We start from the raw sequence: 19,837 nt of genomic DNA on the forward strand, positions 1-19,837 counted from the left end.
CCCTTCTAAAAAGCAGAATAATCCATGCAGATAATTCATTTATTTTGGTGCATCTTAACTTCTTGTAAGAAAGTTCTTGTGTAAATTACAAACATGGTTAAGCCAATGCGGTAAACTCCAGTAGACTCATCCCAACCTTCACACCCCTTCTCTGACCTCCTGCTGTTCCTGGGTGGATGCCTGTCCTTACTGTCCATCCCAGCCCCTCCACCCAGAATCCTATGCCTCCAAGCCCTACAACTTACCCCGCCCTGTCCCTTCTCCCTGGCAGCCTTCCAGCATGGGGGTGTTCCCAAACTGGCCTGAGCAGAACCAAATTAGAGCAGCCTCCGTTGGGCACCAGAATGGCAGTGTCCAAAGGGCAGGGTCTTTGAGCCCTCTGTAGGCACTGTGGGTGTGTCTCCTTAGGACACCCCTGTCCACCAGCTCTCTCTCCCACCAAACAGGCAGCATGGTAGAGCTCCCTAACCTCCTGCTGGTTGTGAGGCCTCTGGCTGGCCTCCAAGGGGGCTCAGTATCCTGCTTGTCCTGTCTCAGCCTGGGATCCTGGCCCAGGAGATGACCAACGATAATAGCCCCAGGATTAACATAGCAGGCATTGTCTTTCTCTGACTATAGGGTGGGTATTATGTGTTCATCAACTGTCCTAAAAATACCCAGTAAACAGGTGCAGCCTCCACCCCACCAGCCCCCTGGATTCTGGCTGGAGACAGAGGGTAGGACAGGGGAGAAGGTGAGTTAGTCTCACTGAGTTCCAGGCATGGGATGTGGGGTGCCATTTGGAACCCGGGAAACCTAGATTCCCGGAAACCTACTTGGAGGGGGGTACAGAGCATCCACAGACCCTCAGACCTCCCTGAGCATAAAGGTGGACGCTACAGCTACCAGCACCTCAGCTCAGCCCCAGATCACTCCCTGGAGTCGGCCTGCAGCGCTGTTGACGTCACCCCCAAGCCCAGGTATCCTCCTAGGGCACGTGTACCAGAGTCGCATGAGAGCCCCCAAATCCAGTCTCTAGTCCTCTTAGGCTTTTGGAACATGGGCTCAGGAGTCTGATTTCCACATTTCCTTGTGAGAGATGTAGGTCCGAGAGACAGTTTTCCTGCCCCCAGCCCCTGCTGGGCACCCCCAGGCCTCCCAGTGCCCACCTCCCCCCCCCTCCCCGCCCCAGCCAGAGCCCCGGGCTCTGCCCTGGGCCCGTCGCTGCTCAGTGCCTCATCTGGTCTGGCTGCTCATTCTCTCCCTTCTTTGGCTTGCGACCCCCTAGGTGGGTGCTGGTTTGACTCAGTCGGTGGCCTCTGTGTGCACAGGATGTGTGTGTCCCCCTGAGCCTGGACACACGTGTCTTCACGGCATGCCTGCTGTGTGTTTCTCAGCGTGTGTCTGCTCTGTGTGGGGGGGGGGGGGGGGGGGAGGGGCAGCGGGCCTGTTCTATTTTTACTGGCCAGTTGCTGTGGCCCATAGTTTTCATAGCCTCCCCTCTGCCTGCCCCTCACAGTCTGCGGTCCACAGCGAGACACAGGCCAGCCCAGCTCACAGAGCCTGAACGAGGTAAGTGTCTGCAGCCCAGGACTTTGGATCTAGGTCGAGCCCTGAGAGAGAAACTGGGGCTTGAGTTAGAGGAGACCACCAGGGCGTGGAGATGGAAGAAGACCTGTATCATGCATGGCCTGTACCTTTGGGTTGGCTGAGGGAACAGTTCTAAGATGCTCCCACAGTGTTTTAGCCTGTGGAATGACCTCTCTCCTGCAAAACTGTTACTGGAGGTAAAATCCCCACTGCCCATTTTCAGGCTAAGAGCCAGGAGCAGAATTTCCGCCCAGGCTGCTCAAGGGGCCCCGGGGTAGAGCCTGGGGATTATGTTATACACCAGGCTGCCCAGCAGGTCCCGGAGGGAGACGGCGCCTAGAGGCAGGGGGTGGCATTGGGAATCAGAGAGCAGGGGCGGCGGAGCTGCGTTGGGAAGTTTAGGAAGAGCCTGGTGAGCAATTAAAGTGGGCGATGGCTGCAGCAGAGGACAAAGAAGGTGCTCTGGTGTGTGGGACTTGGGGGGAGCCTAGTAGACCAGATCCCAGCCCCTGCGGACTGAGGAAACCATCTTGCCTCTTTGTTCTTGGTCTCCGAGGGGCGTGCTTGGCTCCCCTTGCACGCCCATCTGTATAGCAGGGCAAGAGTGGGTGAGGGCAGACTGCCAACCCCGCTGTCCACCGCTCCTGGCTCTGAGGAGTAGAAAGTAGTTGGTGGGGGGCCTTTAGAGGGAAGGCTGATGGTGACAGCATTTGGGGTTGGGGCATGAGAGTCTCTGAATGCAAAACAGAGGGGACCTTCTATATTGGGATCCATGGCTGGGGGTGGGGTGGGGGCTAAAGGCAGCACCAGGCACTGGGTTTGGGAGATCGTCCCACAGCGGTTCTGAGGTTAGGCTTTCCTGCTAAGAGCTCAAGACAGGGGTGTGGGGGGTGTAGGAGTACAGTGCTTGCTAATGATCAGTCAAAGAGGACTGGGATGCCCTTGAACTAGGGTCCAAGGTCAGGGGGTGGGGAGCAGAGGGAAGAACATGAGCCTAACCAGAAATTTGTGTCCCTGATTATCAGGTGTGCAAAAAGATCAGTTCCTGGCCCTATAGACACACCCTCACCCCCCCGCCCCCACACTCAATTACACACAGACACTCAAACGCTCAGCCTCAGTCTCCCAGTCTAGTTGATATTCCCGGTCCACCCCGCGGGGCCTCAGGGAAGAGAAAGCCTAGCTCTGAGTCAACCCCTGGTCATCCTTCACTCCCTCCCTCCAGGGGTGGATTTTCTGTCTCCTCACTTGCTACTTGTGGGGGAGATGGAATGCCGGCCCTCCAACCTCACATTTGCTATCTGCATCCTGACTTCTTATCAGGTTTCTGCTTGTCTTCCACAGGACCTGTCAAGGGGTCCCATCTGGTGGGTATCAAAGCACAGGCTGGGGACCCCTGGGCCTGGCATTTGTCAGGGGGGCAAGCTGGCGGGCAGGCCCTGCAGCTTGGCAGGAGGCCGAGGCTGGCCTGGGCCAGTAGGGCCCCATGCTGGTGACAGTGGGCTCTCTGAGGGAGGCGTGACCATGGCCAAATGCCTGCCAAGGGTGAGGCACATCCCCACTCAGCTGAGACCTGTTGCCCCCTGGGGACTGGCATCATGGCTGGGCAGTGATGACAGACAGACGGACCTGGAGGTGTTTCTTCACTGGCTAGTGTTTCTCTTTGGACTGCCTTGCTAGTCGTCCGAGGAGTGGAGCCCTCAGAATAAACAGCTGGTGATAAAATCTAATTTCAGCCAAATATCTGGGGAATTTATGGATTGGATCCTACCTCTCCCTCTGTGCCTCGGGGTGACAGCTGAGACTCTGGGGTCACACTCCCTTTCCCCCTCCTCCGCCCCAGGCCTCACCCTCCCTAGGTGGCAGAGGCAGAGGTGGGAGGCCCAGAGGGCTTTCTGACCGTTGGGGGGAGATTCAGGACAGGTGGCCGAGCCCCACTCATGGGCTGGGGGAGGAGGCTTCACGGGCACATAGGGAAAGGAGAGAATTAAGGCAGAGACAGGAGGTGGCTCTGGAATGAAATGACTGGTAGCCACTTTACAATTGTCCTTTGGATTCTGCCCTCCCCTGTACCAAACCAGGTTCCTGGGCCAAATTCAAACTCCTGATCCTGTGCTCCATGTCCCGCCCCCCCCCCCCCCCCCCGCCCCGCCAAATGCACACAACCCAGCTCCAGATTCCTGTCCTGCCTCGCACACTTGCTCCCACCAGAGTTGTCCTTCTTCCCCTGATCTTTTGCACAATCCCCACCCTCTATTAGAATGCTTTGTCCAGGCCCAGGCAAGTTGGTGAGTTGGGTCTGGCTTTGGAGTATCCCCCTCTGCTGCCTCGAGGACCCCCTTCTTGGCCTGGGTCCCCCAATTGTCGGGACTAAAGGGAGCCCCAGGACAACACAGTCAGGGGACTTCAAACTGTGCTCCACAGCCCGGGGTCCTCACAGAGGGCCACGGGCTCCTACGTACCCCCTTCAGCCTGTGCCGTTTGCTCGGATTGCCTGAATTTGTTTTGCTTCCAAGTAAAATTTGGTTTGAACAAAAGGCTTAAGAGCTTTTTTAAGTGGACGACAATTTATCTCACCTCGATTTTTGCAGAGAAGAAAACTGGCCTGGAGAGGGTCAGGATGAAGATGAGAGTAGAAGGCAGGATTTGCCTCACCTGCTGGCTTCAGCCCCTCCGTGCAGGGCCTCCTCCCCGCCCCACCCCAGGGCTGCCCCTCACACTGCCGTCCATGTGAACGGCACCCCTGGCACAAGGACATGGCTCAGCATGGGAATAGCGCCCCCTGGAGTTGTGCCATATGGCAGTTACCTGCATTTCATCTTTGCTCTGTGCCACTCCACTTTCAGATTCTCCTCTCTCTGAGAACTTCACCCTTGTCCACAGGAGAGACTCTAAACTCAGCCTGTTGTGGAGGGCCCCATGACCTCACTTTTCAAATAGATTTCTATGGATTCCATTCTGTTCCCCATGAGGGTTGGCAAACCTTGCTGGAAAGAGCTTGATAGTAAATGTTTTAGGCTTTGCAGGTCACATAACGTTCTGTTGCATATTCCTTATTTTACAACGCTTTAAGCAACAAAAGGGGGGGGTGCAGATTTGGCCTGGGGGCTGTAGTTTGCAGATCCCCACCCTACATACCTGTCCAATAGAGCCACTTACAGTGCTTATATTGTTTCTTTGCTTTTCTAAGATTTCTCTCTCTTGTGAGCGAATGAGTGAATGAATGAATGAGTGAATAAACAACAAAAAAAGAGAGTATCAATGCACAAATATTTATCCCATCCCGACCTGTTGGAATCCATTCTGTCTGATTTCTTCTTCCTGTTGTCCGGCTCTCCCAGGCTGGGCGCTGACACAGTCCCAAGGCCCAGCTGGGTTGGGAGGCAGGAGTTACAGCTTTCCCACATTGACGCTTGCTTTGTGCCTCCAGGTGCTGCCCCCCGACCACCACCATGCCTGAAGTGTAAGTAGCCCCGTCCCTCTCTCGGACTCGGAGGAAGCCAGGCCCTTTGCTGCAGATTTCAGCCCTCTAGGGGAGGCACCATCTGTCCAAGCCCTGAAGCAACTTCCCAGGAGAACAGGTTTTAACAGAAGGAACAATCCTGAGTACCTAGGTCCCCTGTGCCACCACGTGTCCTCCTAGTCTTTGAGCAGAACCCATGCTCCAGGCTCCCTGGGGAAGACCTTTGTGGCCTCTTACAGAGTTTTTCTCTGCGCAGGCCAGATGAATTGCGTGTGCCAGGCCATGGTTCTGCTTTGGCCCAACAGATGAACAAAGCTTTGGGAACTTGCCCACAAGGCCAGGGACGGGAGCTTTCCCATGCTGGAACCCTATGTTGAGGCTTCCCGGAATCTCCAGCACTCCTCCCCAACTTACAACGGCCAGCATCTCCCAGCAAGAACCTCCAGTAGCCCAGAGGGCCACTGGAGTTTTATTCTGTTCTGCTGGAACCCTTGAGCTGGTCCCCCTGCCTGATGCCTGATGTCCTTCTGGTGTATGGTTGTCACCACACCGCCCCTGCCCGGGCTCATCCACATGGTCCTGCTGTTGCATATGTCATATGAATTGTTCACACTCTGTCTTTTGCTCTCTCCTCCTGTCTTTCCTGTGGTGGATGCCTGAAGCGAGGTAAGTGGGATGTGGGGTATCTCACCCATTCTTGCTCACTTGTCTAACCCTGAGGGACCATCCTGTTTTTTTGCAGAGTCAGTCCAGTAGCAAAGGATCATCATTGGGTTATTCTACCCCTGCCCAATGACCAAACATTGAGAGAGGAGCAAAGAGGTGTCCTTACGCTCCCCTCAGGTCTTAGATAACTCTGACCCTGAAACAGTACTGAGAACACAGCGTGTGTCCAGTGCAGGGTTAGGAACCTCAGGGATCGGGCTCTGAACTGGCAAGGGTGGGAATTAGCAGCACTGATGGAGGGGACATTTGGCACAGAGATTCTCAGAATCACATACACCATTTTTCAATAACCATATGAATTCCTCAGTTTTGCTGAGGCTCATATTAAAGTGAGTCGCCACTGATCGATGGTCAAACGAGACGGCCTAGAGGCTCACCAGGTGGTGGGGAAACAACATTGCAAAGAAACATTTGCCATGGGTACATGACAGGGTGTAAACTGTGAGTGGCGATGACCATAGCAACAGGCCATTTCTCCCACAAGCACACTAACCTGAAATGTAGCCCAGCCTTCGCTTTAGGAGAGGAAAGGACAGACAAACCATTCTGAACAGTCAGGTTAGAAGTCACACATTCCATCCATAAAATATGAAGCCCCTTTTCTCCCTTAAAGCCTGCTCACTTCTGCTCTCCCAGCACACAGCACAGTACTAGTAGATAGCCGCTCTCTGGCAGCAACCACAATCGACGACCTATGGTCAAGAAGAGATACAAGTGCTCAGAAAGCCTCACGACCTCATTAGTTAGAGGTTGAACAGCCCTCCTTACCGACACCTCCCCTGGAGTTGGGGGGATGCTGCCGCAAGCTAAGACTTATTAGAACATACCTAGTTGGCAAGAATATATCAAGTATTTTTAATAAGAAGAGAAAACAATGTTTTTATAGCTGAGAAAGATTAATATGGATGGTGTTGACATTAAAAAAAGTTGTGATGTCTAAAAAGATACACTTCTTGATGTGTGAAATTCACAGCTTGTTTCTGGACACGACAGATCATCAACGTATTGGTATATTACTATCCAGAGCGCTAAGCAGGTGCATCTGTTTCATGCTTTTCAAAGGATTTGCACGTCCATGATGTCATTCTGTCTGTAATAATTCTGTGAACTGAGGAAGGTGGGTCTCAGCATCCTTATTTATAGATGAGGAAGGAGGTGCCCACAGAGGTCACATGACCCACACAGGATCCCACCAGCACTAGAAGCAGGATTGAAAGTGAGGGCTTCAGCCTCTAGGTCAGGGTCAAGGTCACTGACTACAGCATTCTTTGAATTTGAGGGGTTAAATCACAAAGATGAGGGGCCTTTTAAGGGACCCTATGGCGAGGATTCTGGGTAATCATGGTGAACCTGGCAGGCACGCATGCTGGCCTAGACCAGATTTTCAGTTCTGCCACCTCTATCTCACCACCTGTCTCTCCCCTTCTCACCCTCAGAGAAAGCCCAAGATCACGGCCTCCCGCAAACTCTTGCTGAAGGTGAGGCTTTGGGCTGGCTCTGGGGGGACATCCAGTGGGAGACAGAGGGGATGCGGTGCAGACTCTGCGGGGGTGTGGAGGGTCGGGGGAGGGTGAAGACGAAGGAGGCCTAAGTGAGGATGATGATGAGGGAGGCTGGCCATTGCCTGGAGCCGGGTGGTCAGCGAGTGGAAACCTGAAACTAGGGAGACCTGGCTCCTGCCCGGGTTCTTGAGGGGAGGCAGTGACCAGCTTCAGGGTGGTAATCCACTGGTGGCGGCCGGAGGGCCTTGCTTTATCTTGGCCAGAGTTTCTCTCTTTGGAGCTCTGTGGGCCAAAACACGCCCGAAGTGGGTACGAGGAGGACTGTGAGGGAAAACAGCTCCAGGGTCCGAGAGATGCTGTGTGTGGTGGCTCAGTGTTTGTTCTTCCCTGGCCCTGCCTATAGGCAGCACACACATCTGCAGGCCTCGGGACCGGCTCATTCACACGCTCCCAGGGCTGCCTGGTCGGGGCCCTGACCAGTGCGAGAGGACTTGTTGCTTGTAGGGCCAGCGGCAAGAGCCGGCTCCAGCCCGGGGTCCTCCTCCCCTCATGCCCTGATGCTGGGTGGGGAGCACGAGAGCCCTGGGCTCCTGGCTCAGCAGGCTCTGTCCTGTCCAGAGCCTGATGCTGGCCAAGGCCAAGGAGTGCTGGGAGCAGGAGCACGAGGAGCGGGAGGCTGAGAAGGTGCGCTACCTGGCCGAGCGCATCCCCACGCTGCAGACCCGCGGCCTGTCCCTCAGTGCCCTGCAGGTGAGTCTGTGGGGCTGACCCCAGGGCCTGGGTGGCAGGAGCCTGCACTAATACCAGAGCTCTGGGCTCTGTTCCTTTTCAAGGGGCTCTTCCCTTACATGGTCCCATGTCACCGCATAGGCCCCTGGGAGGTGGTGCTGGTAGATTCCATTTCGCAAGTGCGGGGAGGGAGCCTCAGGACTTGTCTGTCCTTTCCCTACAAATAGGTTTTTAATGTTTGAAAAACACTGATAACTGTTTCAATGCCAGCAACTGCAGAGAAAAGAGACTGGAAAGAAATACACCAAAATGTCACCAGGGGTCACCTCCCACTGGTGGCATCACTTGTTATTTGTAGTTTATTCTTTTTGTTTCATACCTAGCTTTCACATTTTCTGCAACTCGCTTATATTATTTTTATCGTAAGAAAACTTTTTAAAGAAAACAATGACATTCCGAAAGGAAAACAAAGGGCTTATGCAGGGAGCTATCAGCAGCCATGAACCTCAGAGAGAAGGGGTGTATCAGCTCCTTTCCAGAATGCAGGTTTTGCAAAGGCATTGGGCAAAGAGGCAGGAAAGGGAGGCTGCGGTCCAGACGACTCCTCTCTCCTCTTTTCTGTTCCTGCCTGATTAACCTGGTTTCCCCCAGGACCTGTGCCGGGACCTGCACGCCAAGGTGGAGGTGGTGGATGAGGAGAGATACGACATTGAGGCCAAATGCCTCCACAACACCAGGGAGGTGAGCTGGCAGGAGGGGAGGGCACGGCTAGCACAGGCTAGGTGCATGGTGGGGCGATGGGCGGGGGGGCCGGGACGTGGGCACCCTCCTTCTGCAGGGTTTCACAAGTGGCCACTTGGGAAGCTCTGGTCCCTCCACTCCAGCCCCATGGGGCTGGAGATGGGCAGAGAGAGGATAACCACACAGATGAAAAACACAAACTTCCTCTCAACCTGCCACAGGGGCTCTTCACCTCTTTGTTCACCCACACAAACAATCACATGCTAGTTAATAACATCTTCCCTTTGTGAATGGCTTTCATGTGCATTGCATCCTTTGATCCTCCCTACACGCGTGTGGATAAAGGAGGTGCTATTACCTGCACTTTACAAAGGGGGATGCTGAGGTTCAGAGAGGCTGAGAACTTTGGTCCGGGTCGCACAGTGGTGGTTGTGGGAGCAGGGCTGGTCGCTGCCCCCCACTGCGGTGCTCAGCGCTCCCTCGGCGAGCTGACCCTGCTCCCATGTGGTGGGGCAGAACGTGGAGGGCAGAACCCCTGCTGCTCTCGTGGGCTGCTCCTGGGTGCTTGTTCAAGCAGGGAGGAGGGGAGGGGGCGGGATCAGAGACCACTCTGTTCCTTCCCATTTCTCCCCGGAAGGAATGATGATTTGTGGCATCATGAATCTTCCCAGAATTCCCTCCAGAGATAGCACCCTAGAAATTTGATCCACCCCACTGGACTTAGGCTGTGCTCTCAATGAACTGCTTTGAAGGCTCACGGGGAGGGACTAGTTAGAAGCAGGAATGGGGCCCCAGGAATAGGAGGAAGCAGCCCACACTCCAAAGAGGGCTTTCAAACCAGACTTGTGCTGAGTTTGGTGGGGCTGCCCCATCTCCTCACGTAACCATGACAGAGGTGGCTAATGGGCTTTATCTGTCCGTTTACTCATTCATTCGTTTATCAACAAACACGTTGTGGCTATTCTGAAAGTGATGGGGGGGTCTGAGTGTCCCAGAGGGTCTGGCCTGGAAGCTGGAGAATGAATGTGGGGTGTAGCTTTGGCTGGGACCCTAGAAGTCTGAGATCCTCAGGAAGGGTGCTCTGGGGGTGCTGCCTCTCCCGTGAGCCCCTGCTCCTTCTCACCTGCAGATTAAGGACCTGAAGCTGAAGGTGCTGGACCTCCGTGGGAAATTCAAGCGTCCACCACTGCGTCGGGTCCGGGTCTCAGCTGACGCCATGCTCCGGGCTCTACTGGGCTCCAAGCACAAGGTGTCTATGGATCTGCGGGCCAACCTGAAGTCAGTGAAGAAGGAAGACACAGAGAAGGTGAGGACCCCTCTTCTCAGAACCTTTCACCCCTGTCCTATCACCTGTCTCTCTGTCACATAGCCTCAGGCAGGGGCTCCTGTTGGAGGCCAGACAGACTGCTAGAACATTCTAGAACCCTCTGGGAGACCAGTGATGAAGTCTTGTGATTCTGTCTTGGGAGAAAGAAGACTTGCTCCCTTCCCTCAGGCTGCTCTCAATCTGAGAAGGAAACCGGGACCTAGAGGAAGCCAGACCAAGCAATAAAGCAGAAACTGCACCCAGTGTGAAGAGAATGTAGAGTTGGGGTGACCAGGGGGATAGTGCCTTCTGTCACTACTGGGGAAAAGAAGACAGCAGGTCATTGTGGTCATAGGACACACGAGCACAGACATTAGAGAACTGAGTTCAATCACTCATTCAGCAACAAATCACTCAAAGCTGATTGAACTCAATATATGTGCTCAGAATGGATGGGCTCTAGAAGGAACATGAATGAAAGACGTGGTCTCTGGCCCAGAGAACTTCATAAAGAGAAGAGATGGCAGGTAGTATGCGGGTAAAATGGAAAACGAGCCAGTTTAGGGAGGAGGTAGGCTTCTTAGAAGAGGTGGCCTTGAGCACCAGACCAGGAGGTTGGCGTGGGTCTGGAGGCAAGGCTGGGCTGTGGTTCACTGGGGTGGGAACTGGCCCCGGCATCCCACTGTGATCATCCAGAACTCCCAGCCGACACAGCTTCCTTCTTCTAGTGGAGCCTTAGCTTTCCCGTGTCTACCCCAAATGTGTCCTTGGACCTCCCCAGTTGGGCAGGGGTGTTGGGATTTCCTCTTTTCGAAGAGGCTGACTTTCCCCTCACCTAGTTGCTCTTGTGCCTGGAGGGCCCCCTGCTGCCCTCCAGCCTGCTCGGTCTCTGACATGTGCGTGTGTGTGTGTGGCCCCCCAATAGGAACGGCCCGTGGAGGTGGGTGACTGGAGGAAGAACGTGGAGGCCATGTCTGGGATGGAAGGCCGGAAGAAGATGTTTGATGCTGCCAAGTCTCCAACCTCACAGTAGAGGTACCTAGAGACCAGCTCCCTTTTTCTGGGGCCCACCAGAATCTAACAGATAATAGGGGTTCCAGGACGATGGCTGGTGGGTCAGGCCCAGTGTGGTGCATTGATGGGGGTCAGCTCTGGTCAGCTTGGTCCTGGCTCCAGCCCCTGGAGACCTTGGGCACATCATTTCTGCTTTGGGACACTTTTTGTTCCCCTCGTCTGTAAAACTGGAGGTTGTATCAGATCAGTGTTCTCCAAGTGTGGTCCTCGGTCCAGGAGTATCAGTTCCACCAGCAAATGATCTGGCTTGACCCATGAGCCCTTGAATCGGCAACTCGGGGGGGTGGGGGGCAAGGCGGGGACAGCCCTCCGGGTGATTCTCCCGCAAGACCTTGAGAGCCACTGGGTTGGATGATCCCTGAAGGCCCTCCAGCTCTGACTTTCTCAAAGTCTAAGCTTTTAAAAACACCTCCTGGTAAAGTACCCCAAACTCAGAGTCCCTGGTCCCAGGGGGTTCTATTCAGAGAAGACAAGACCAGCCCTTCTCTGAGGAAATTGCTGGAGAAAGCAGCAAAGCGAGGCTGCATAAAAGCCCCACGGGAGTGCTGAGGGGCTGTGCAACAGGACAGGGGTCTGGCGCGTAGCCCTGGTACAGGAGGAAGAGATGGGCAAGTGTTAGCAGATACAGGAGAAGGGTGTGTGCGTTGTAAGGCTGAGGTGGGACTTAACCAGCCGTGGTGGAGGAGCCACAGTGTGGACAGCCGTGGCAGGGGTTCCGAAAGGGGAGGGGAGGGAGCCCGGGTCCTGGGCTGAGAGGCTGAGGCTTCATAGGAGCCCCTCTGGATGATGGTCCAGCCCAGGGTGGGGGGGGCGGGTGCTAGGGGTGAGAAGTCCCAGAACTGTATGTCCCACGGGGAAATCGGTAAGATGGCTTCTGCCTCTTTGTCCCTACAGGCCGGCTTGCTGCGCTGTGCTCTGGGCTTCCGTTTGCGCTCCTCCCTCCAACCTGGCTCACCTACCTCTCTGCATCCCACCTGGCCTTTCTGGAGCCTCCCATCCTGTTCCCACTTCTCCCCTCCAGCCTGAGTGTCCTCCTCTGGAACTGGGATTCAACAGACACCCAAGAGGACAGAGAGCAGTGTCTGAAGACCTCATCCTGGCAGGGTGGAGACCCCCGCCAGCCGCGGTGTAGCCAAGCTCAGGAGGAAGAGGTGTGAGAGCACCTTCTCTCTGGCCCCTTGCCACATCCCTCCACTACTTCTGTGACATGTAGAGTGCCCCCAGGTATCACAGCTTTTCCATTAAAAATCAGGGTCCTGGTCATTTCTGTAACTCCGGCTGTGAGTGCTCAGGAGAAAGAGACAGGGAGTCTGGAGAGATGGGTGTGCTGGGCTCCAGGCAGGAGCTCAGGGTCGGAATGGAGGTCTAAGGAATTGGCAGCTGTCTGCTAAGGCCCCTCTGGGACCCATTCTGCTCCGTCCCAGTGACATCACACAGCACCCCCTCACAACCCAGGATGCTCAGATTACCGAAGCCCTACCCTCTGCAATAGCCCCTGCCCCTCCTAATGATTCCAGCCATCAAGATGGGCCTCTCCATTCGAGCCCCTTGTCCTGCTTGATTTCACAGTTCCCTTTCTCTGCAAACCTGGATCACCTCTCGCTGGTGGCTGCTGGATGTTCCTGACTTTTCTGGACTGAGAGGTCAGGGTGCTTTCAGGCCCTCACCTGGTCCTACAGGCACAGGGCGGGAGTTAATCCGCACCCTGGCCCAGCCGGAGGGGACACCTTGCAGTTCTATGTCTTGCCACGAGGTGGCGCCTTTCCCCATCGCAGCCCCAGGGGGCCTCCTGTCCTGACCCCTGCTCTCTCCACCCCCATGCACCCTCCTCCCAGTCATTTTCTCTTCACACTCCTGGACTGGTCATATCCTCCAGGTCACATCCTCCAGATCCACTGTCCTCGAGGTGGGCCGGCCAGTGATCTGTCCTCTAGGTCTGGTTCTTCCTCCATCCCACTGATACCTGGACCCAAAGCATAGTGAGGGGTGCGAGCCTGCTGGGGTGGAATGGGGGGAGGGGCAGCCTCCCTCCCTGCCCTCCCACATACTGAGGAGAGTGGCTTCTCTGGAGCAGAGACCAAAGTTCTGGGAAGAGCAGAGCCTGGCTTCTCAGGGCAGTGTCCTGGCGACTCCTGAACTAAGCCTACAAAACCGGGGCCCTTTGACTTTTAACCACGTCAGCACTGGTCCCAGGAGAGGCTGAGCTGCCTGAGGAGTCCCCCTTCCTCCCGCCCTGTGACTCCCTGTTCTGCCCTCTGCTCCCAGTGTATTATTTGCCATAAATACGAGAAGCTGGGTACAAAGGGCAGTGCCAGCTACTCCCTGGGGCAGGGTCTAGCACCCAGGGCTGCTCAGCCCATCGGCCCCTGCAAGGACCAGCAACTTGGGATGGGGTAGGCGAGGCAGCTCTCTACCCGGGGTCCTTGCTACAAACAGCCCAGGAGGCAGAAGGGCAGTTGTGTGCAAAGAGAACAGCTCCTACCATACACAGAAACCCTTAGGCACAAACACACCCAGTCTCTCTCATACACACACATGCGAAGCTGGAGAACCTGATGGGGCCAGTCCGCACCACAGAGGATGGGGTTGGGCTTCATGCCCAGGCAGCCACAGAAACCCACCCTGCCCTGCCTCACAGAGCTCCTCCCGGCTGGCCTGGGTCCAAAGCATGGTCTCCTTGCTCTGTCTCTGCTCAGCCCTTGGAGAGAGCCTGGCCCCAAGTTCCAGAGCCAAATCTCAGTTCTGCCAGTCAACTATTAACCTGGGGCCCTGGCAGACTGGGGTCTCCACCCTGTCCTACAAAAGCCGGAGACCAGCCCCAGGCCTGACTCAAAACAAACACCTGGGTGCAGAAAGCCTGCAGGGCCAACTCAACACACCCAAGGCAAGGGCCCTCTGGGAAAGTGCCATGGCCCGGCCCGTGTGGAGGCTTTCTGGAGGTCATCATCTGGTCCCTCTTCCCAGCAGGGCTAGAACCAATCCATCTCCTGGGAGAGCGGAGCAAGGGCAAAGGGGCAAAACGCTTCCTGAGAGTGAAGACCATGGGAACTGAGTGGGTGAGGGAGGAGGTAGGCTCTGTCACAGGGCTGCTTTGCGGGGAAGAGCAACCTCTGGGAGGGGGCTCCTAGTAGAGTCGTAGCTGTGAACAGGGCCTGGGTGGGAGGCATGGTATCTGGAGAGCCATGAGTCTACTCCCTTTCACCACGGAGGGCCAACACTGGACCGGATACAGGGGGAGCTGAGCTGGGAGCTGGGCCTCCCACTAAAAACACCTCCCATTGAGTATATGCCGGGCGCCACTCTACACATCTTCACATTTCACCTTCACGATGCCCCTCTGAGAAAGGGGCACAGAGAGGTTAACGCCTGCCCTCCCATGGTCACACAGCAAGTGCATGGAGGTGCCAAGGTTCGACCCAGGCAGTCAGAGTCCATATGCTTACTCACTATTTTAGTAATAATAAAAATGATGCTCAATGCTTTATCAGAATTATATCATTACATTCTCACAAAATGCTAAGAAGTAGACGCTCTTTTTTTAAAAGATGTATTTATTTATTTGAGAGAGAGAGAGCAGGAGGAGGGGCAGAGGGAGAGGGGAAAGAGAGAGAGAGAGAATCCCCAGGCAGACTCCCTGCTCAGTGCAGAGCCCAACTGGGGGGGGGAGGGGGCTCGATCCCAGGACCCTGAGATCATGCATGGCCTGAGCCGAAAGCAAGAGTCAGCCACTCAATGGACTGAGCCACCCAGGTACTCCAATACTCTTATCTTGGATTGCAGGTTGAGGGCCCGGAGGCTGGGAGAGGTGAATTCATCCACCTGGAGTTGTAGGGTTTGAGAGCTGCATACCAGCACTTGGAACCTAGGTCAGCCTAGGTTCTCTGCCACAGGGAACCCAACCAACCACTTTCCAGAAGGGACACAGCTGGGGGTCAGGAGCCCTGCATATGCACCTGAGGAATTCCAATATCCCCACCGAAAGGGAAAACCTTCAAATGAGATGCAAATGCCACCCAACTGAGCAAAGGAGAGGTCTTCCTCCAACACCAGGGCCAGAACTGGGGGTGGAGGGACGGAGGATTTTTGGGGATGCCTGTGGCAAAGCTGGGTAAGTATCTCTTGTGCAGCTGGAGATGGATCTGGTGCTCCTCCCACCTTGGTAGGAATGACCAGGGCAGAATGCCCCCTGCTACCACCCCTGCCTGTCCCAGAGCCCTCAGGACGCCCGCGGCTGCCTCTCCCTCCGCATGAAGTCCCTGTCTCCATGGGGGGCGGGAGGCTGGGCCCCTGTCTGTCTGGAGCCCACCCCCAGCAGGGCGATCAGGGCAGGCCCAGTGTCCAGGGCTGCTGGGACTAAAGGGCCTGCGGAGGAAGGGAGCTGAGTTAAACATTAGCCCCAGAGGCCCCCCACGAGGTGAGTCAGACTCCCCGCAGGGATCTGGGCTGGGCAGCCAGGGGGGCAGTTTCATTCCAGGTGGGTGATCAAGCTACTGAAAACTGGGACAGGTTGCTGGGACCCGTGCAGATGGCAGGTCCTCTCCTGACCACATCGGGGCTCTTGCCTCAAAAACCCCCGAAGCTTGCCGGCCGAGGCTCCTTCACTGGAGCTGAGGAACAAGGGTATCCCCTTACTCCCAAGACACAATCCTAAGCTGGCCTGTGGGTCCCCTGAGGTTGAGAAGAGTGAGTCCCTGTAGCCCCGGGGCCCTGGCACCAGAGAACTATGGTCAATGTCTGCAGGCCCAGAGAGGGCAAGTGATTTGTTGAAGGTCACAGATATAATTGGGATGAAAACATGGGTCCTTGGACCCCCAGGCTCCTGAAAAAACTGGATGTGGGTAGAGTTTTGGTATCCCAGCCAGAGGCAGAGGTCCAGTGACCTGAGCAGGTGGCCCACCTCTGGGCCGGCCCAGCACGCATCTGGCCCTAGTACCAGCAAGTACCCCCTCACTGGTCCGCACAGACCGGGCGAGCCCGCCCTCTACTCCAGGTCTGAGAGAGAAGTATGGCCTCATCTGGGGGCCGGGTGTTCCAACCTAGGAGCCCCTGGGGGAGGGGATGTGTGTGCGCGCGTGTGTGTGCGTGCGTGTGAATGCTCGCGGCTGTCCATCTGAAGGTGAGCCTGGTGTGTGTGCACACACAGCAGGCAGTGTCTTGCCTGTCCCAGGGGGGGCGGATGCCCGTGTGTCCCTTGTACTGGTGCTTCCCAGACACAACCCTCCTGATTCGCTCGCTCTTTGTGACCCACATTTCAACGGCTGCACGATGGGCAAGCGAGGGCTGCTGTGGTGGAAGTTTCCATAAAGCGTAATGTACTCAGTGACAAGGGCTCTCCTTTGTTCTAAAATTATGCATGCCTTAATGTTATGATTTTAGTACTAACATATTCTTTACTTATGGAGTGGGAGCAGGGTAGGTAGTCATTGTTTTTTAATGTTCTTACTTTGCAAAATAAAATGGTATCAACACCATTTGGGTATTCACATATTTTTTTAAAGGAGCGGCAGATGGAGGGAGAAGCAGGCTTCCCGCAGAGCAGGGAGCCCAATGGGGGGCTCCATCCCAGGACCCTGGGATCATGACCTGAGCCAAAGGCAGCTGCTTAACTGACTGAGCCACCCAGGTGCCCCAGGGTATTCATATTTAAAACATATTATTTGTTAGTAAAAACCCAAAGCCAGGGAACCACCGCCCTGGGTTTTTGAGGGTATGAGTGTGATTACCTCATTTGTTTTCTGCCTTCCCCTAGAGTGGTCTGGCATGGCATGTGCTCAGTGGGTATATATGAATGGGAGTAAACCTGAAATGTCAGGGTGTGATTTACAAACCTGCTAGTCTGGGGCCAGGGATCCCCCTGGATCCCCACTCTGGCCTCTTTGGAGAAGGAGAGGACGACCTATGAGCTATGTAGATAAGGGTAGGGGGTGGGGGTTCCAGAGCCTGACGTCAGTTCTGGGAGGAGAGAGATGGCCCCCTTCCCCCACTGCTGGCTGGGAAGTCCTGAAAACTGCCCTTGACCGGGGAATTCCCCATGTGAAAAGCCCTATCTCCGTGGATTGTCCTTGGAGGAAGTGACCAGCACACGCTTGTGGTTTTTAACGTGCGTACAGTTGAAGAGTTATAAAATGAACATCCATGTGCCGACCACTCATGTTAGGAATGAGGGTATTGTAAATGTTTTCCAAGGCCCTTCCTCTCCACAGAGGAATCCACAGAATCCTCAGCTCTGTGTTTACTATTCTCTTTGTTCTCTTTATAGCGCTGCTCTGTATTTATGAATTCCTAAACAAGATATTGTCTACTTTTGCATTTTTTGGGTAAACCTAACATAAATGCATGCTTCCTGCTTTTTCCCCTTCGAGGTGAAGGTGATGAAATTCACTCCTGTTGATACATTTGCTGTGACATGCTAATGCTCCATATCCTGGTTTTGCTATATCCGGGAGGCCAAGGGATGCTTAGAGTCCCCCCCGCCTCCCCATCTCAGCTTCTCCCAGACCCAGCTCCTAAGGTTATACTCAGCAGGGGTTTTGGCCGATTTGGGTTTTCCTGTTCTTCCCAAAGCAAGTTAGTGCAATTCTCCAAAGCTTTATTGAGCACCTACTATACTAGGCGTAGAGTTGAGGGCATACTGAGGCGAATAAGGCATTTGCTCTTAAGACACTCAGGGGGTTAGCGCAGGGGCACAGACATCTTCAACATTAACACCTCTCTCCCCAGCCTGTCCTCAGGAAACCCTCCCTCCTCCTGCCTGCTCTGCAGCTCACGGCTGGGGTCTCTGGAGCACCCATACTCCCCACAGCCAGCCGTCTGTTGGACAGCTCCACCTGGCTGTCTCCACGGACCCTACATTCTAATGAGTGGAGGCCAGGGATGCTGCCGACCATCTTACCATGCATGGACAGTCCTCACAATAAAGAATGATCAGGTCCAAAATGTCAATAATGCTGAGGCTAAAGAACCCCTAGTGGTCTAAAGTCACCTTCCTCCTGAAACCTCCTCCTCCTCCTGCAGCCCAGTTTCATCAGTGGCACCTGCCTTCACCCAGCCCCTCAGCCTAGGGAGATGGGCTTCACAGGGATTTGTCCTCCTTTGCCACCCACAATCAGTCAACTCAGTCTTGACAACTGAACTTCGAAAGCTCTTGCCAACACCTCTCCTCTCCCCCTACTTGGCTGCCCTTGCTCAAGCCTCCTTCATTTCTTTTGTGGACTGTACAAAATACCCTCCCCAGCATGGCCTCCCACTTCTAATCTGACCTCTACTCCTACTGCCTCCAGAGTTGTCTTTCGGGGTCTATGACCTTTCCCATTCAAAGGCCATTAACCCTCCCTTTTCCTTCAAGTTCTACATATTCTATGGTGAAAAGGTAACACCCGAGCACAACCCAGGATCCTCACTATCTGTCCCCCCTCTTTCCCTTCAGCCTTGGAAGGAAGGTGCTCTAAGCCTCAAGAACATGAGTCTTCTCTCTGCTCCGCAAACACCTTCCACTTTTGCCCCTCTGTTTTTGTTGATGTTGTGTCCAGTAGCTGGATGCTCAGCTGCCATTTCTGACGGTTGAATTCCACTTAACCTTCAAAGGCCAACCCCGATGTTCTTTCCTCTTTAAGACTTCCCAATCCCTTCCATTAGAGTTAATCCCTCCTGATGACATAACTTCAGTTTCTATCAGTCTGTCTGGAATGAGGCTTGGGTGTGCATCTCCATTGCTAGAGTGGGAAGGTCTGGAGGTCAGGAGCTGATGCCTTACCATTTTTGTGTCCCTGACGTCAAAGCCACTTGGCTGATTGTGGTGGGTAGAATTCTGGCTCCCAAAAGGATAGGTTTAATTCCTAAGCCCTGGTACCCAAGAGCCTGACCTTACCGGCAACTAGGGTCTTTGCAGATGTAATCAAGTTAAAATGAGGTACGTCAGTACGACTCCATGAGGTGGGCCCTCATCTAATGACTGACGTCTGTATAAGAAGAGGGGAATTTGGACGCAGACACAGAGACACAGGGAGAATTCCTTGTGACGGTAGAGGTGGAGATTGGAATAACACACCTGTCACATGGTTACTAAATGGCAGAATCCGAGCTCAAAGCCAGATCTCTAGGCTCCCAGTCCGGCAATCATTCCTTAAACCTCACTCCTCACCGCCTAGGCCAAGAAGAAAGGCTCCCTGGAGGAGGGGGCCTTTTGGGGAAGGAGATGCCTTAGCTGTGTGTCTGTGTTCCCAGGCTTCTGCTCAGCAACTGGCTTGCTCATCACCGTCAGATCTCAGAGCCGGAGGGCACAGTGGAGACCATCAGTCCTGGATCAGTGCCAAAGGGAGGCCAGGCTGGGGAGCAAGGCCAGAATGCTGGCAGTTCTCCCTCTCCTCCTCCTCCTCCTCCTCCTCCTGGTGCCTGGGGCTGCGACCCATCCCTCTCAGAGCAGGAACTGCTGCTGCTGACCTTGCAGTTCTGATCCATCAGGGGAGATCAGAGTCTCCATGCTCAGTGACTGGCCGTCTCTCAGCCCATCCGAGACTGGTTCCTGGATAGAGAGCCCCTGGCACCCACCAGCCCAGCTGCACACTTTAAGGGAGCCAGGTGGTGCTGGTGGTGCCCGAGCGGCCGCGGCCTTCAGCATCCCAGTCCCGGTGATCCGTGTTCATTCCTTCCCGGGGAGAAGCTGAGCTTCCTCTGCCCTGTTACACACCCCGCCGCTCCAGCCCAAAGACCAGCACCAGCAAAGCCAGG

At 54.9% G+C, this 19,837-nt stretch overlaps 1 protein-coding gene across 2 annotated transcripts; it reads left to right on the forward strand.

Annotated features, from left to right (window-relative positions):
* The first annotated feature begins 1,492 nt into the window (after positions 1–1,492).
* TNNI1 (troponin I1, slow skeletal type) lies at positions 1,493–12,382 on the forward strand. 2 transcript variants are annotated; one of them, XM_035010348.1, is made up of 9 exons: positions 1,493–1,551; positions 5,000–5,032; positions 5,695–5,698; positions 7,195–7,236; positions 7,879–8,010; positions 8,641–8,730; positions 9,860–10,036; positions 10,962–11,071; positions 12,005–12,382. In XM_035010348.1, exons 2-8 carry the CDS (start codon positions 5,022–5,024, stop codon positions 11,067–11,069), a joined length of 564 nt encoding a protein of 187 aa, XP_034866239.1. In that variant the 5' UTR covers positions 1,493–1,551; positions 5,000–5,021; the 3' UTR covers positions 11,070–11,071; positions 12,005–12,382. The 2 variants fall into 2 exon arrangements, with proteins under 2 accessions (XP_034866239.1, XP_034866238.1); XM_035010347.1 differs by lacking the exon at positions 1,493–1,551 and adding an exon at positions 2,821–2,936.
* The last annotated feature ends 7,455 nt before the right edge of the window (positions 12,383–19,837 follow it).

Source organism: Mirounga leonina, unplaced genomic scaffold, assembly GCF_011800145.1.
Source record: "Mirounga leonina isolate KUSES-001 unplaced genomic scaffold, KU_Mleo_1.0 Mir_154, whole genome shotgun sequence".
Classification (NCBI taxonomy): Eukaryota; Metazoa; Chordata; class Mammalia; order Carnivora; family Phocidae; genus Mirounga; species Mirounga leonina.

Bases quoted from the DNA above. Each gene is read 5' to 3' on its own strand.
- TNNI1 (XM_035010347.1), top strand. From the start codon at position 2,836: ATGGAATGCCGGCCCTCCAACCTCACATTTGCTATCTGCATCCTGACT. The intron at 8,011-8,640 runs GTGAGTCTGTGG...GGTTTCCCCCAG, and splicing joins TGTCCCTCAGTGCCCTGCAG to GACCTGTGCCGGGACCTGCA. The intron at 8,731-9,859 runs GTGAGCTGGCAG...TCTCACCTGCAG, and splicing joins GCCTCCACAACACCAGGGAG to ATTAAGGACCTGAAGCTGAA.